Consider the following 17,659-nt stretch of genomic DNA (forward strand, 5'->3'; position numbering starts at 1 on the left):
GTGTGTGTGTGTGTGTGTGTGTGTGTGTGTGTGTGTGTGTGTGTGTGTGTGTGTGTGTGTGTGTGTGTGTGTCCTTAATGTCTAGGGGGTTTTGTACTTCAATCTCTGTGAGAACCAGTTTGAGCCTTTCAGAATGAGGACACATTTCTGAAGAGAGGTCATTTGAATCCGAGATCAGTTTTGCATGAGGAAAGTTTAAATATGGGTATATGGGTCCCCAAAATGAATGGCTCTCAAAATGATACCATGATATATGTATATAAAACCAGGACTGCTAAATAAAATACTGGAGTGTGTGCATCGGTCAGATGGTCACACATTGCTAGCTGCAAATTTGTTCAAAGCTAATTGCAAGGGAGAAGCAACCCATGTGAGAAGACTTCTAATGTTGAGAGTGCAGTGGCCAGATTGCACCAGTCCTACCATTTCCACAGCAAAACTAGTGGTGACCTGTTGATTGACTTTAGGTAGTTAGCTAATATTGGCTCACTTTGCCTTTGACACTAGATAATTTCTGTTTATTGGCCCAAACAGGCTGAAAATACAAAGAATTGTCTGTGCCTTTGTACACTTTAATCCTGGCAGGAGTGTAAGGGTAGGAATTCTCCACATGATATCAGTTAACTTTGCCAAAGAGGAACTCTGGCAGGGACTCTGTCTGGCTGTTTTTGCTGACTGAAATGCAGAAGCTGCCGTCACACATGCCCAAAATTTGCTGTTTGTTTACGTTTTTTTCTTCTTTCTTTTCAATGATGATCTAAATATTTGTGGCTTGAATCCGATGGGAAATGTACAAGCCCGAGCTACAGTTCTACTAAATGTTGCCTAACATTTTGGAACTGTAGTTTTGTCCTCTAGGTCTCTGTGCCAATCATGAGACTGAAAACTATGAATCATCTCCTCTGCTGGATCAGCTACAGTAAATGTTGGCTCAATTTTTGCAATGGTTAAAGTCAATAAAAATGACACCAGCAGCTGGTTAACCTGCAGGGAGAATCATTTGTTAGATATTTTGTAAAGTGTGGTTAATTGAGGCTGTTCGGGGCTGCATTAAATCTCACTGAATTCAAACGGAGTATACAGAATAATAGGAAGATCTTTTATTACAGTCACTCCAGTTATACAAAAATCCCATTTTTCTGAGGTAAAAATTGAAAAATCCTCACCTCTGTGGTACTACTAATGCTGTGAAGGTAAGGTAGGGAGGACCTAAGCTCACTGTGGTTACAGCTATTGTGGTAAGCATTAGAAGAAGAATCCAGTTTGTGGCATTTCTTTCATGGAGCACTCAGAAATACAAAGATGGTTGTGGGTGGCATGCATTGCGTATGTGGGTGTATTTATTAACAGCAGAATATAAATAATGGAGCACAAGGCTTTTGTTATTAAAGTGCCATTTAATAGCTTAATAGCTCTTGTTAAAGGCTTTCTTTGAATCCATTCAATATTGTTTCTTTCCATGCCTTGTTTTTGCCCCCATTTTTAGCTTGCCCAGATTTAGCTCCATTTCATCCTCTAATCCTTCTGTTTTGTTAGTGACACTAGGAGAACAGCCTGGGCTGTGTGGCTCAGCCCTCCCTGTCAAAGCCTATAACATCTCTTACCAGGATCAGGTTATTGCCTGAGCTCTGTGTATCTTTATATTGAATTGCTTCTGATAGGAGGTTCCCGTGTCGATTTGTGCATTTGCGCGTGTGCGTGTGACTGCCTTCGTGTGCATATGTGTCTGTGTACATTGACTGTACATAATTCAGGTGGCTCCACACAAGTCAATGAGACGCACACGAGTGAATACAACAATTGTCTTTTCTGACCTCAAATTTCAATATTATCCCTTGGTGTCTCTTTCACCCTCCCACTGCCGTTTTAGCTGCTTTGCTCTCTATGCGTCCATCACCACAGTGAGATGATAGATGGGGCAGTGGAGACGGTGAATGTTAAAGTTTGTGAGCCGTGGACAGAAAGCTCGGCATGAATATCAGTGGCACGGAGTAAGTGCCGGGAATTGGATGAGCCAGAGCAAGAGAGGCGTCAGCACTTTCCCTCCCATGCATTTTCACTCAGCCAGATTGAGTCTTATTATCTGACCCTTCTCTTCTTCCCTCAGTGACCTAATAATATTGTTTCAGCGATCCTGTCCAGCCTCTGACCTCATGACTTCACACAGGAATCTGTTAGATGAAGAGCTCCACTTCTCCAAAGGTGCCTAGTGGTTTTTAGCTTTCTGCTTCTTCCCCGGCTGCTCGTGTAATGTAATATATAAAGCACCACTGCAGCAACATGGTGGTATCTATTTCAATTTTCCATCTAAAAGTTATTGCAATTGAATTCCTATAATATAAATGCATTTTAGTCAGACTGAGATTTTATTTTATATACGCCTACTCCCTCTTGCTCTGTCAGCATCCTCCTAGAAAAAGCACTGTATAACATCTCATCAATTAGGCCTCTTTGATTGGTCAACAGTGTCTGTTGTTTGTTATTACCAGTGGAATCAAAGTCACAACGTCTGGGAGTTAGCATGGTTATGCTGGAGCTTGTTAGGCAGCTGAGGTAAATGGAGGAGATTTGGGAATTAATCCCTTCCCAATCTGGACACTGCAGCTGGTATTCTCAAGCCTCTCCATCCATCCCATCACATACACGCACATTTGAACATACACACATGCCAAGCTCTGAACTCCATATCAGTGCCAACATGAATAGGGACACAGGGATGGGGATTGAAAGAGGGCAGCAAAGAGTGTACTGGTGTGTTTAATTGGGTTTTTCCAAATCTGTCTTAACCCTGATACATGTCCGTCCACATGCTCTAGCGTTGCTTGGTCTACAGGTTCACCAAAGCACAGCAACTTGAGAGAGAGAGCTTTGCAAACTTGCCAGCAGGGAGACAAGGTTCATGTCTCTATTCAGACGTCGTCATAAAAGACTTCTGGAGAAAGTGCTGCTGAAGGGGATTAAGCAACTATCGCTGTCAGACTTTTGAAAGTCCTCTTATCTCTGTTTGCTACTGCTGTTTTAGTGATGCCTATAATTGTCATTTCTGGTTTGTGGAGTGCATGCTCTCAGTCTGCTATTGCCTGTTAAATCTCCTTCCTGTGGTCGACTAGGAGCCAGATTGGCCGGGGGGGGGGGCATGTTGACCTTGTCTGCAGATTTAGAACACAGAATCATCACTGATATGGCAGCTGTACTGTGGCAGGCAACAGAAGCTGGGCCTCCAATCAGATCATCAGGTCAGAAAGTTGTAGTTAATGCAGAGTGTGAATGTAGAACCGTCCAACTCAATGAGAAAAGACAACTTGAGGGCCTTTTTTGTCAGATTCCTCAGAAGTCTTGAAGAGTTACTGAAGCCTCTCTTTATTTAATTAACCGCTTCTCTTGAACGCTGGACACTGGACCGGTTAAAACCTCTTACTGGTGGGGATCACACTGTGAGCATTTAATCTGTTACCCACTGGCTCCATGTTGCATATTCATTTTGTAATAAACCAATAAACCATTAAAACATGTTGTCTTTATAGTAACAAGAGACAGAATTTGAGCAGCCACCACCACACAAATGCTACACACGCCTAACGGGCAGCACAAAGTCTCCAACACACCAAAATATCACATGCAGCCAGACACCTACTTTGCCGTCTCTGAATCAATCTCCTGGACATGACCCTATCATTCCTTTTTCCACATATTGTGTTGCTTTTCACCGTAGTTCTTATTGCTTTCTTTGATTAATCTTCCTCCTAGCTTTCCCTGACGCACTGGTCTGAGTCAGTAGACTTCCTGTTGGTTTTCAAAACAACTCTTCATGTCAGCCTTCCTTCCGCCCATCTCCCCCCTTCCTCTGCACCTCTCTAGTCTTCTATTCATCACTCCACAGCCCATTTTACAGTATCTTTCGGCCTCCTTCCTCCATCCGTTTCTCCCGCTCCATTACCTTGCTCGTTCATGTCCCCTTCATCTCCCCCTCTGCCTGTCCAACTCCCTGACATGAATTCTTTTTGCCCCCTTACTGTATTTCCCATCTCTTCCTTGCATCCCCCTCCTCTCACCATTCATCTTCAGGTCCTCTGTCCATCTCCCTCCCTCCCTTCCTTACCTCTCTGTCAGGCCCCAGCTCCCTCCCTCCCCTTTCTTCGTCTGGCAGTAGAGCTGCTCCAGTCTTGCTGACAGTGCTGTTTGTGTGAACTGAGTTCTGAGCTTCACAGCCCCCTCGCCTCCCATTGCTCCCCCGCCTCCTCACCACCCTCTCCACCTCACACTCCACCTCCTCCGCTCCTTTTCCTCCTGCCTCCCACCTAACAGACCCCTCCAGGCGGGGGAATTAACCTTCTAGCCCTGGGCTGCTGGGCTTAATGACTGTCTGTGGGGCCAGCATCAAATACACAAGCCAGCTGCTAACATCTGGGACACACACACACACGCGTGCGCACACACCCACCTCCATGACCTACACACAAACACAGAGACATATGCAGTACACATAGCATACTGTGCAGCATAACATAAGGCTCCAGTTGCCAGATTTATAGAACACTCTTTCTGTATTATGTGCTGCCATGTATGTGGAAGTCTTTGCACTCTTCTCAATGACAGTGGCTGGATTGTCATCACTGCATGACTGACCCACGCTGCAATAACAAATGCAGCTGTGCAAGTGCTTCTGTGGTTATACTGAGCAAATAGCTGGTACATGCATTCACAGCACATGTATGGACTATGAGCAGATCAAATGAAAAATACATGCACGTGGAAAATCAACATGACCTTCAAGTTGCCTTACTAGAAGAGCTTTCAGTATGTTCCACTGAGCAAATGGTGGTGTTCTCCAGCGACCATTCAGTTGGAAGTATATAATTGACAAAAGGAGTGGGTGGGGGTGAAGGGGCAAGAATCAGAAAAAAAATCAAAAGTAAAAATAAAATAAAGAAAAAAAATCTGTGTTTAAAGTGAGTTCTGCGGCTCCTCTTTTTCTCCACTTCTGCAATAGAGCAGATCAGCCTGGGAGTATTGAATACAGGAAATACAGCCGTGTGGATAGTCTCTATTCCATTCATTATGTATGAGCATAAATGTTACAAACTAGCAGTTGTAAAGACATCCATGTTGCATCTGGATCTTTGAGGGTTGCTCTGCTCCTTTCAACCCATGCACACTGTAATGCTAAATAATGGGAACCATGAACGCTCCAGAGAAAAGCAGAGCAAAAAAGAAACTACATCCATGTGCCTCAGATTTCTGGCTGACTGCAGCTTTATCAAGCTGTTATAACTTTACCGCTTTTATTCATTCAATAAACCAGAGGTCCTTCAACATTACAAGTGGTCAGTTATCATTGTGGAGCTTTATACATAGAAAAATGTTAGAACTGCTAAGCCAGCTGTAACCTTGTTATTGTTTTTCTGACATTTATTTCACGGCTGACTTGACCCCCTTCGAAGCACCTCCATCAACACTTCTCATACACAACTCCCTTCATTCTGCACTCCGCGCTATTGCTTCTCTCCCTCTCTTTATCTGTTTGCCTCTGTCTTAGACTAAGGAGTGAGAGATGGGGGAGTCCCATTGGCATTCTTTAACATCTCCTAGGCTCACTTGTGTTCAGAGAGTCATCTGTAGATCAGGAAGACAAAAAAGACGCTCCTGAGCCTTTGCGTCACTCAACAGGTAAGCACGGCTCCCTTTCTCTCATGCAAATTCGCACACCTATTCAAAAGGTTCTTGGCTTTTTTAAGAAGGAGGTACGCCCTCTCTGTGTGTCTGTGTGCTTGCCTCATTTTTTTTTCTGTGTACCCTAGGCAGGCAGATGTGCCTGAGTTGGTGAGGGTTGAAAGGAGGCTTTGCCTCTCTGTCTCTCAACTTTTTCCTGGGGAGAGCAGGTGTGTCAGTTTGTGTAACGAAGTCAGTGTAATCCAGTAAACTTGAACACTTTGAGCCAAAGGGACCGGAAACAAAGCAAGTGTTTACTTGAGTGCTTTGAAATTGGACTGGGCGTGTGTATTGGCCAAGCTGATATGATTTAGCTTGTCTGCTCTAATCAGACTGCTTATAAAATGCCATGTTTAAATGAGAAATCGAGGATTTAGATGTAATTAGATTCTGTTGATAATCTAATCCACATCTTTTAGAAGCCCTCTTTATCAGCAACTCAGAGCTGAAGCAGTAATAGTTCACAAGACAGCCTCTATAAGCTACAGTAATTGTACCCACAGGCAATTGGTGAGATTGGTAAGAGTTTAGGTTGGCATTAAGATGTATGACCACATCTGAAATGGATGGCTGCATGGAGGTTGAAACTTCATTTTCTGCGCATTGACTGATTTCATGGGGTTTTATGTTAAATTGGTCTAGGATTGAGTGTATTGAGTCGTTTGATGATGTTATGAAAGATGCCATTAAAAATCTACCTGTCGGGGTCACGCTGAATAGTTCAGCTACTTCTAATGTCCTTGCGGGGAGAGTGGCAGCGTTGTCTCTAAAAGCGAATCAAATTTCAAATCAAACTTTCTAATTTGCATTTGTAAGAAGCTAGAGAAGAACAAGGTCGAAAAGAGAAAAAACACCGAACCAATTGAGTGCTGCAGTAGTAAAATATGTCTCTTTCTTATAGTCGAAGACAAATTAAATTGCCATTCAGTCTGGTATTTATCTAATGCCACATTTTGAATGACACGTTACAGTTATTCTGCAAATGCTACACCGTCGCACTTTTTTTTTGCATACAAAGGCAATCAACATGTATCATTTAATGAGCATTCTTGCGACTGGCTGTATTTTTAAGGCAATTAAGGTGGTTGTTTGACTAGGTAATGGGAATGTGGGGAGGTCAGCCAGGCTGTGTCTGCTTTCATTAAGAATCCCAATGAAAATGGTGACTCACGAGGCCAACAGCAACCGCTCTGTGCTGCACAAACATTTCTCCTCCTCACAGGAAATGGTTGATGTTTGAGGCCTAAATCCCAACGGTAGAGATGAGATTTTGGCATTTCTAATTGCATGGTGACAAATGAACGGAATCCAGCGCTTATCGGGAGATGGAAAATGCTAAATTGCCATTCACGTGAAGACAAAATCTTAAGAAGAAGCCGGGAAATTATCGTCTTTGTGTTTACCTTCACGAGGCAGAGATAAAGAGAAGAAGGGCATTTTTAACCTCAGAAAGATTTTCTATTAATTGAAGAGGGAAATAATTGCCCTTGTGTGTTCAAAGAGTATACTTGGGGCTCTGAAATACACCAATGTTTTGAGAGCGAAAAAATAATTAAGTGTGAGTTAATTCTTATCAAAGCCTGTTGGAGTGCAACTAATCGACTCAGGGAAGATGCGTCAAAAAGCTATTGCCTCCAATTCATTTTGTCTGTTCAGATGAGAAAATGTTTAGTTTTCAATTAAGTAAATCACTATTATTTGTTCCACTCCTGCAGCAGATACATTGAAGTGATTACATACTGATTTAAAATCCACAGAGCTCTCTTCCAGGTCAAATAACTCAAGTCTGTATCCACAATATTGAATGCTATTGGCTTGGAACCACAGCACTGCCTATGTCATTAATTTCTAAAATGTTCTTTTGTCACCATTCACAACAGGAGCATGCCACGATGCAGAAAGTGGACCACATTTCTATACTCATTTATCTGGAGAAAATATCCAAATGCACACTCTAATTGACTATCTTAATGGACTGTGCCAATACAAGTGTTAACCAGAACACTCTGTATGTACTCTTACCTCAACATTTACAACAACTCATATGGAGATTTTCTGACTCACAGCAATATTCAAAAGTCCCGAGCTAACCCTCATGACCCCCATTGAGAACGTTATGTTTGCTGTAACATTTGTGTCTGTGTCATTCTCTCTATGAAGTCAAAAAGTTTAGAATGAATCCTGATCAAATCCATTAAAATGTAGCTTACGTCTACCAAGGTCTTCAAGGTCAACTTAATGGTTTATTGGTCAAAAACTGACAGAAAGCCTTAGAAACTATGTTTTTTACAAGTTTCTGCATATTCAACATATACAGTCAATATATATGAAAAGTATTCCTTTGAGCTCTCCTTCAAGGTCAGTAGATTGATCTGAAGGTAATTAAAATAAAGATGCTATTTAAACCTGTGTTTCTTACTACCATTGTTTGTATTGACAGCATATAGGTATATAGGGATTCTTATATGGGGCATCTAAATATCCCTTTACTTTGGATCTTTGACCTTTTCCTCGGGGTCAAATAAGGTCAAACTTTCATAAAATGTATTTTATCTTTAAATGTATGTTTACAAGCCTTCGTTTTTATTGGCAGCATTTTGGAAATGATACGCTGGCATATGAGGAGTCTAAATATCAAATTATAGTTTGGATCCAAATATCATGTTGTTTTTGACCTCTGATCTCTCTCTTACTTTTCACATCTGCCCTTATTTCCAAAATGCGTGATATCCTTAAAGAAAGCATTGTCAAGACAAAGAGAATGAGGTTGCTAGTTAGTTAGTATTTTACTGTTGTAAAATATAAAATAAGCTCAAGTTTTTTTATGTCCATTTATTTATAAATCTATGCCCACTATCATTATCATTACCTACTTCTACATAATGTCTGTGTAATCAGAGTAAACATGCTACCCTTATCGCAGTTGTACTGCCCTACAAATTTCTTATGTTTAAAAAGAAAACTAAATGAACATATGCAACATGCAACACTATTCCATTAAAAGTAAATACTGCTCAGAGAGTGAGTTGCCTTGGTGGATATTTGCTTTCTCTGAGTGTTTCTTGTTTCTTTATACTTTTCTAGGGAATGGAAAATATGTGCAGAGATTTTTTGAAATTGAAATATGTATAAATACAAATGGAATTACAACATATAAAGCAAAAACAGAGGTTATATCATTCTAACAAGACCGAAAGTTAACATTTGGTAGGGCCGCCTTTGTATGTCCATCTTTAACACATCTTTTAGTCTGATTTCTTTTAGTCTCCAGAAATAATTCTTCAGACTTAATGAAGGGCATTCAAAGCCCTTCTTTAGATGTTGGCTACCTTTTGTTCCACTCTGTGTAGTTTTTCAATCCAGATATGCTTTTACTGCATTTGCAGTGTGTTTGTGGGATCGCTGTTATGCTGAAAAATGAAGCTGTTGCCAATCAGATTTTTTCCCGATGGTATTGTATTACATTCACTTTTTACTCTTTACATTCACTTTTTACTCTTCAAAAGAAAGCAATTCGAATCATCCACAACGCAGGTTATAGGGAACATACAAACTCACTATTTTTGCAGTCTGAAATATTGAAAATTGACGATATAGTGAAATTCCAAACAGCACAAATTCTATTCAAAGCAAAAAATAAAGAACTGCCAGGTAATATTCAGAGTATGTTTTTTTTGAAAGAAGGAAGTTATAATTTAAGGGGTTTTTGTAACTTCAAAACAATGAAGGTACGTACTACAAGAAAAGGCTTTTGTGTTTCTGTTCAAGGAGTGAAACTATGGAACAAACTGAATATGGAATTAAAGCAATGTCCAAACATAAAACTGTTCAAAAAGAGTTATAAAAATATGATCTTCTCGATCTATAAAGAAAAGGAAAATATTTAAATTAAGTGAATGTCTCTATTTAAAAACAAACAAACAAAAAATTCATGATGTGATATTATAGTATATAGTATATCAGAAATCTGTTCACTATTTTTATTACAAATTATATCAGTAAGGAAGCTGACTAAATATTCACTGATAATTTATGGGACAGGGGTGGGATTAAATAAGTGTATACTTCTTCCCGCTCCCTTTCAACATGTAAATTAATCAGAATGTTTTTTTGTATGTAATTTGTATAGTATATTTTTTTTTCTCTCATTTCTTTTCTAAATGTACTTGTATATTGTTCACATGTTGAAATAAATTACCAATCAATCAATCAATCAATCAATGGTGGATCAAAATCTGATGGCACTTTTCTGTGTTCATAATTCCATAATTTTTGACAAAATCCCCAACAGCATTGGCTTGTCTTAAACATTGACAGAGCCTCCACCATGTTTTACAGATAGCTATAAACACGGCCCTTTTCTGTATATATCGATAAAATTTTAAACTGGAAATTTCATTTGGATTCATTGAAATCATTTGGATTCATCATTTCATCAGGCCTGTTGACACTGATTTTTAGTCCAGTTCTTGTGTAATCTGGCATTCCTCTTAGTTTAATTACTAAGAACGGCTTCTTGGGAGCCACCCGTCCATTCAGGCCATTTCTGATGAGACTTCAGTGCACAGTAAACGGATTAATGAAAGGGCCAGATATACCTTACCTATTTCTTAGGTCAGGTCTTTCCGATATCTTAAGGCCTTGACCTTAAGATACAATTCGTTGTTTTTGGTTTTTGGTTCCGATTTTTTGCACCTACAGTACTTTAGTTTTTGTCCTCCAACGCTCCATTTTCTTCAAATTTTTAGGGATAACCCCCACACCATGCCAAGACATGCCAGGTTTTTGGCTCATAGTCTACTAGGAATCACCTTGTTGGTGTAAAAACAAAGTTCTATGCCTGTGTTATCTTTAGCATTTGTCATAGTTTCAACTAAACAAATGTGAACAAATTTTGCAACAGGCACCAGGACTGGACTGACAATAAGCTAAAAAGTAGCCAACGTCCAGAGAGAAACAGCTTCAAAAAGCCTGGAGGACTGTTGCCGAAGACCAACTTAAAAATTACAAGAATGTCTGGGTCCTTGGAAGAAATAAAGAAATAAGGGGTCTTTTAAGATTTTTTACAGTACTGTATCAACCATTTTATGCAAAAAGCTATGGAGAGTTTACTTTATAGGGTAAGGCAGCTGCTACGCTATATAAATCAAGTGATAGTGGTTTAATTTAATATCAATTTAATACAAATTCTAAATTTATATTAGTGAAATGTAGATCACTACTAAGGACATTTTTGTTCCATTTTTTTGTGCGTCCCATGTATACACTGGTTTCCACAGGCTAAGTTTAAAAATCGGCTCTCGGAGGCTGAGAGAAAGGTCCTTTATCTTCCATTCTTTGCTCCCAAAGCTGATTCTTTAAGAAAAGCCAGGAGAAATGCTGCAGAGACCACAGAGGTCTTTAGTGCAACTAATCACAAATATGTGTATGGCCTTAAGGGAATTGTGCACACTTTCATACTCATCACAAGACTAACTCTAGCTCAACGAAAATGTTCCTCTGCATTTTCTCATTTGAAACACACTGCAAAGAGTGTATCCTCAAGAAAAGGTTTTTCACCATTAAACGCCATTAAAATTAGAACCATGCTTTTAAATGCCTTAAGCTCCACTTTAATGGAACTATGAATGATTCATTGATTAACTGAATGATCAATTGGAAGTCTGCAGAGATAGAGTTGTAAACATGTGCTGGACTGTTACAAAACAATGATATGTTAAAAAATTGTTTGTCAGCAAATCAAATCATGTCGACACTCACAAAATATGACAAAATATGGAAAGAAAAATAATCCTTCCCATCTTGTCTTTCTAACCTAATGTCTGCCTGTAGTGGATGTGTATATGTCATTTGTGATTTTTTTTTTTTAAATGGTTGTTCCAGGGTTGTTGAAGGTCAGGTGTCAGCGGTGAAATGGACTTCTTGTCAGCCTGGATTGTGTCTCCTGCAGTCCTACCCTTTCTCTGTTTTATCTTGGGTAAGAGAATCAAATGTCACCGTGGAGTTATTACAGTAACTGTGGCCTTTCCAAGTCCCTTCCCTGTTCTGGCCGGTCAACAGAGCATTGGGAACAGTGCTCTGTTGACTAGCCAGAGCACTTTTTTGAAGTCTTAATTTTCACTGAAACAGAATAACGTCGGTGATACATTCAGGTCACCTTCTCAACCTGCCTCAAATAGGAGTGTACAGTAAGTAAAGCACTGTACAACCTTAATCTCATGGTGATCTCTTCACCTTACACGTTGAAAATCTTGCCTTAATTGCTATGTTTTCTGCAGCAATAATTGATTTACTGTGGGTCTTATATAGTGCTGTAAGAAGGTATTTGGCTTTTTTCTGATTTCTTATTGTTTTCCATATCTATCATACTATATACCATATTTCAGATAATCAAACAAATTTCCATGTTAGACAAATTCAAACTGCAGTTTTTAATTGAAGATTTCATTTATTACAGAAAAAAGCCATCCATAGCTACATGGGTGCATGTGAAAACTAACTGATTATTAAATCATGAATTAACTGCAATTAACCACATTTTTTAGAAAGCTGAGTTCAGTTATAATAGCCACCCCCAGACCTGATTACTGTCAGACCTGCTGAATCCAGAAATGATTTAAACAGATCCTGTCTGTCAAAGTGAAGTTTAAAAATCTCAAAGAGCAAGACAACTTGCTGCGACCTTAAGAAAATGATGAGAAACAAACTCACTGACATCAATCGGTTTGGAAAGGGTTTCAAAGGCATTTTTAAGGCTTTGGGACTCCAGCAAACTACGGTTTGGAGCTATTATCCACAAATCAAGAAAACCTGGAACAGTAGTGAAACTCTACTAAAATTACTCCCAGAGTGCACGGACGAGTCATCCAGAAGGTCACAAAAGAACCCAGAACGGCATCTGAGGAACTGCAATCACATTTGCCTCAGTTAAGGTCAGAGTTCATGATTCAGCAGCAAGAAAGAGACTGAACAAAAATGGCATCCAGAGCAGGGTGAAAACCACTGCTGACCAAAAAGAACACGAATGCTTGTCTCATATTTGCCCAAAAAATATCTTGATGATCCCCCAGACTTGTGAAATCACCATTTAAAAACTGCATTTTGTATCGGCTTGTCTTTTTAATATTAAAGTCTGAAAAATGTAAGTGTGAGAAATATGCAAGAACTAGATTGCATTTCTCCTTTGAGGATCATCATCATGGTTTATAGTAAGGTAAGGTCTCCTATAGGTGCATAGGACTTACTCTTAAAATTTCCACTGTCTCTTCGGTTTGCCTAATCAAGTAGAACATCATTGGTTAAATCTTTTCCCTGTTTTTGGCTGATGGACAATTTATATTACAACCAGTTTCCCACCAGATTTATTCAGGGCATAAAGGAAACTTATTCACAGGGAATTAGTTCTTCATCCAGAGTAATGTTGTGTTATTATTGACTAAATTGTAATTTGGCTTGTAACTTTGCTTAGGTGGGAGTTGTTTAAGACTTTTGCTCCATTGTCACAATTCTTTTAAACTGTCAGCTTTTTTGTCATCAAATACTTTATAAAGAAAGTAAATAACACTAAGTGAAAGTCACATCATGTTTCCATGGTGACAAATGATTTCCAGTTCATGGAATTTACCAAACACAATTAAAGAACAGAGATACATGAGGTAGATCTGTCACCTAAACAAGAAATATTGTTCCTCTTTAACAGCAAAGAATAACTTTAACTTACAACATTAAAATAAGTATGGAAATGTGGGTTAAAAGTCAAATTGCACACTTGCAAACATCTATGTGGCAAAGTGGATGAGCAGTTGGACTCTTCAGTTGTCTCATACTGTAAGTATGAATGTTTTACACATTAAGCACATTATTCTCTACATATGTTTATTTGCTCTGATTTGCTATTGCCAAAGTAACATTGCTTTACTTATTATACCTAGGTTTGTTTGTGTAACCATTATGTTGCAGTCAAACTCAAACATTCAGCAGATTAAAGCAAACAGTTAATCACATGTTGCGTTATATTTTATTATGTTGCAGATTTAACTCATTTATATTCTTCCATTGTTTCTTTGTTCTGAGTATCCATGTAGGTCAGGTGTGGGAAAGCTCCCCCCAAATCCCTCCAGCATTTCCTGACTTTTAAAGTGCTGATGATGTCATGTCTGACATCACCAGGTTAATCCAAGAAGAGGGGAGTTTTTTGCACAGGCATGTTTCCTTTTGTTAGTTTATAGGATTATGAAGTGATTTGTCCTAATAGTTTTCTTATATGGAGCATTTAGCTGTGTAAATGAGTTAATCAGGAGAGGAGTGAGCTTCATGTGATTCTCAGCCATTTGTGTTGAGTTGTAGATTTCTCACCTTAAACTAGTGGTACTGGCTACACTAACAGAAGGGGAATTGACAGGTGAGGTGTGTTGCTTATTCCGTGTGCTCTTTGTTTCCTGTTATGAGTTTTGTTTTAAGTTTCACAAATAATGGGGGTGATTGTAAAAAAACAAAACAAAAAACTGCTCATCTCTGGGAACCCAAAATGCCTTCTGAGTCTGGTTACCTACCGCCTTCCTTGACACTCTTTCACAAGCAAAATATTTCCCTCAAGAAGAGGAGAAGGAGGAGGTGAAGAACAAAACAAAGCATAAATACCTGACTCTATCAGAATACCAAAAACACAACTGCACGTGAATACAAACGTTATTCCACATCTGCTGAAGGGGTGGATGGACAAATGCTGGCTGGTGAGAACTGTTTTTACAGCTGTTTTGCAACAGAATGTCAAAAAAAACTGAACTGAACTCTTACCTTCAGGCACCAGGACGTCACGTGTTGGTGTTTTGGATGCTAGTTTATCACCTGATGCTAGCTAGTTTGGTTAGCAAGCTAAATTCATAAATTGTATAGACATACATATAGTGTTAAGCAAGAGAGGAATAAAATACTAGAATTTTACTCACCATTGCAGAAGCAGAAACTAGCGCTGTGCCATACTACAGCTCATAATATTGGTCACATAATCCATTAAAAATGCTCCAAAAAGCACCACCAGCAGACATAAACAGTGAAGAGTTACGTGAAATGGTGGATGAAGCCTAAAAGATAACCGGTCTGCTTCACCTACCTGTATCAGGACACCTGTCAATCAATCCAGGTGGATGCATTAGCAAAATAATAATAGTAATAATAATAATGAAACCTAGCCATAGGTGCTAAAACCTTTTGTGTGTGTGTGTGTGTGTGTGTGTGTGTGTGTGTGTGTGTTTATTTGTTTATACCAGGGTGTAAGCGATATTTTTAAAGATGTAAATTTGGACATTTTTAAAGTAACGAGCATCATGTGGCACAAGAAGCATTGGGGTAATTTTTTAGCTCTGGAGATTGCCCCTTGGATAATGACCGCTGCTAATAAGTCACCATACTGCCCCTTAATTTCCCCTATGGGTATATATAAATGTCATTTATAAAATTTTTTTTTAAAAAGCCACAACAAACATGCTTGCTGTTGTTGAGGTATTAACCTCTTGTGCTTTGGTGATAAAACTCTTGTTTATGTGTGACATGCTAAGGTGCAATATCAAGTCCACAAGAAAAAGATTTAACCCATCTCTGTAACGCCACAGAAACATCCAAAGTTTGCTAAGTTTAGCTAACACTACTCACTTTAAGTAGGTTAAAGCCTTAGTGGTTTGGAGATAGAGCAGGTCATCCATGCCAAAGTGTCCTTGATACAGACCACAAAAACTGCCCCCAAAGTGTCTGTGGTGTGTATGTGTCTGTGATGGATAAAGAGCTGCACCTATATTGTAAAAGAGCAGTATGCAAATATTACTGTAAAGCTCTATGTATGGTCCATAAAACTGGTTTAACTTAACGATTATAAATTCAGCTCACTTTAGGACATGGAAATGAAATTGTATTGCTGCATTTTGATATTTCTATTTCTCAGTAAAATCCATTGTGGAAGTATTTTAGTAGGCACTGTAGATCATTATTGACTATTCATTTATGTAAACTGTATGCAAATTTGCTTCTGTGTTTGGCTGTTTGTATGCATCCTCTGTAATGGCCAATCTTGCCCTTCATATTTGACGTGAGGTGACTGGTTCAGCCTTGATCTGAGAGCTCTGCCTCTCACTCATGTTGTCAGATGCAACAGAGCATGCACTTCACAAACAACTTGGCCATTGCTTCAATGAAGGTCAAGATTTAAACAGCCCAATAGAATCAGGTTCTCTGTGGGGCATTGTTTAAACAGACTTGCGCTCAGATATTAAACGCTAATTGGAGTATGCACTTGCATTTGGCTTTTTGAACTGAATTTATTCATAAACTTTTGTGTGTAATACTCATATAATCTTAGCCCCAGTGTAAAAGCCTGGTGGGTGGTCTACTTTAACGTAACCTTCCTGACTCAAGTGCACTGCGCCATAGGCTGTCACCTCAGAGCTTGGCTGAAGGATGGTGAACACCAACTATGACAAACAAGGGGGATTAAAGTGATAATCATTACTCTTCCCGGGAGGAATTAGCTAGTGGGACATCGACATTGAGGAAAAACCACAGGTGAACAAGGTCTCTGGTGCCCCATGTTTTTTTTCCTCTTCCCAATACCCTATCTGCATGGCCGAGGGGGGATTTAATTTGCAGTAATTACTTTATTGACTCATTTTCAGGGCCGTATCACTGCAGTTTCCCATCAATAAAACATATGCCAAGATGAATAATGTGGCCAGGCACAATGGGATGCCTTCTCAAACAAAAAGACCACAGGACTGCTCTCCTGTGGTGCATGTTTTTGTCATGCTCCTTCTGCTCATTTTATTTCCTTCATCACACTCCTCACACATACTCAGCTCTTATTCTTTTCCATCTCTTTTCATGAAATCCCAACATATCCCTTTCATGTTTCCTTTCCAATGCGCCTGCTTCTCCTTTTTTTTTTTTTTTTTGTTTAATGTTTCCAGGCACACGGGCCCAGCAGGCCTTTAGGACTGAGCCCAAGAATCTAACTGTGCAGATGGGAGCCACAGCTGTGTTGAGGTGTGAGGTGTTGCGAGCCTCGGGGACTGTGCAGTGGGCCAAAGATGGCTTCCTCCTGGGACCTGAGAGAAGCCTGCCAGGCTTTCCACGCTACAGCATGATTGGAAACCCCGAGAGAGGTAAGCCGGGATACTCACGGAATATGGTCTATGGCCTATTGAGCTTTGATGGACCTATTAAAACTAAATAAACATGTATAATAACAGAACCTCAAGAGATGCCAAAATTAGTAAACCTAAACAACTAAAAAATGAAACCATCAGAGAACTGTGTGTTATTTGCGTAAAGGGCACTTTAACATATGATTTCCCAAAGATAGTAGCACAATTTGAATCCCATGTACTTCTTTGTTTTGTTGTGACTTATAGTTTATATGGTTTAATTATGAAATGCTGCTGTCATGTCAAGATGCCCCCAGCGGTACGACTTCAAGGGGGCTTCTCTAAAAGTAAATGAGATGAGGTTGTTGTTGTTATGGCTTCGATGCTCCAATAAGCATGGCTGTTACAGGAACCTTATGGCTATTATAAAGGGGTATCATCTGGGGTGAGGTGAGGTGATGTGATTGTCAACAGCCTCTCGCACAACCCCCTTATCCTGTCACTCGCACATGAAGATTAAAAAAAAAGAAATTAAAGCAACAGAGTGCCAGATGATCTGTGAAATGTGGCAGAGAATATAGTGTGTTGCAGAATCTGCACCACAGTCTATAAAAAGTAATAGCCAATTAGAAGGCAATCCTGAGTAAGAGAAGAGCATCTGTTCCTGATCAGCCCACAACTAGACAAGCTGCATTTCACTGTTGCACAGTGTGGGAGACCACCAGTGACACATAAACACTAAGGGATACAATGATGCACATTCTCGTGTGCGCCCTTATTCATGGCTTGAGTTTACACAAATACATTCAGAGGAGTAA

The 17,659-nt window shown here is 39.5% G+C and overlaps 1 protein-coding gene across 4 annotated transcripts in view; it reads left to right on the forward strand.

The window, feature by feature from the left end:
- The first annotated feature begins 5,552 nt into the window (after window positions 1-5,552).
- nphs1 (NPHS1 adhesion molecule, nephrin) overlaps window positions 5,553-17,659 on the forward strand; it is a 47,056-nt gene continuing 34,949 nt past the window's right edge. For 2 of the 4 annotated variants that reach the window (XM_085422660.1, XM_085422661.1), the window contains exons 1-3: window positions 5,553-5,667; window positions 11,593-11,686; window positions 16,665-16,859. In XM_085422660.1, coding sequence (XP_085278786.1) covers window positions 11,623-11,686; window positions 16,665-16,859 — 259 coding nt within the window. In that variant the 5' untranslated portion in view covers window positions 5,553-5,667; window positions 11,593-11,622. The other 2 variants (XM_085422663.1, XM_085422662.1) reach the window with 2 other exon arrangements.

This window comes from Rhamphochromis longiceps, linkage group LG11 (genome assembly GCF_057381845.1).
Source record: "Rhamphochromis longiceps isolate RC_006_pf linkage group LG11, R_longiceps_female_GT1.1, whole genome shotgun sequence".
Classification (NCBI taxonomy): domain Eukaryota; kingdom Metazoa; phylum Chordata; class Actinopteri; order Cichliformes; family Cichlidae; genus Rhamphochromis; species Rhamphochromis longiceps.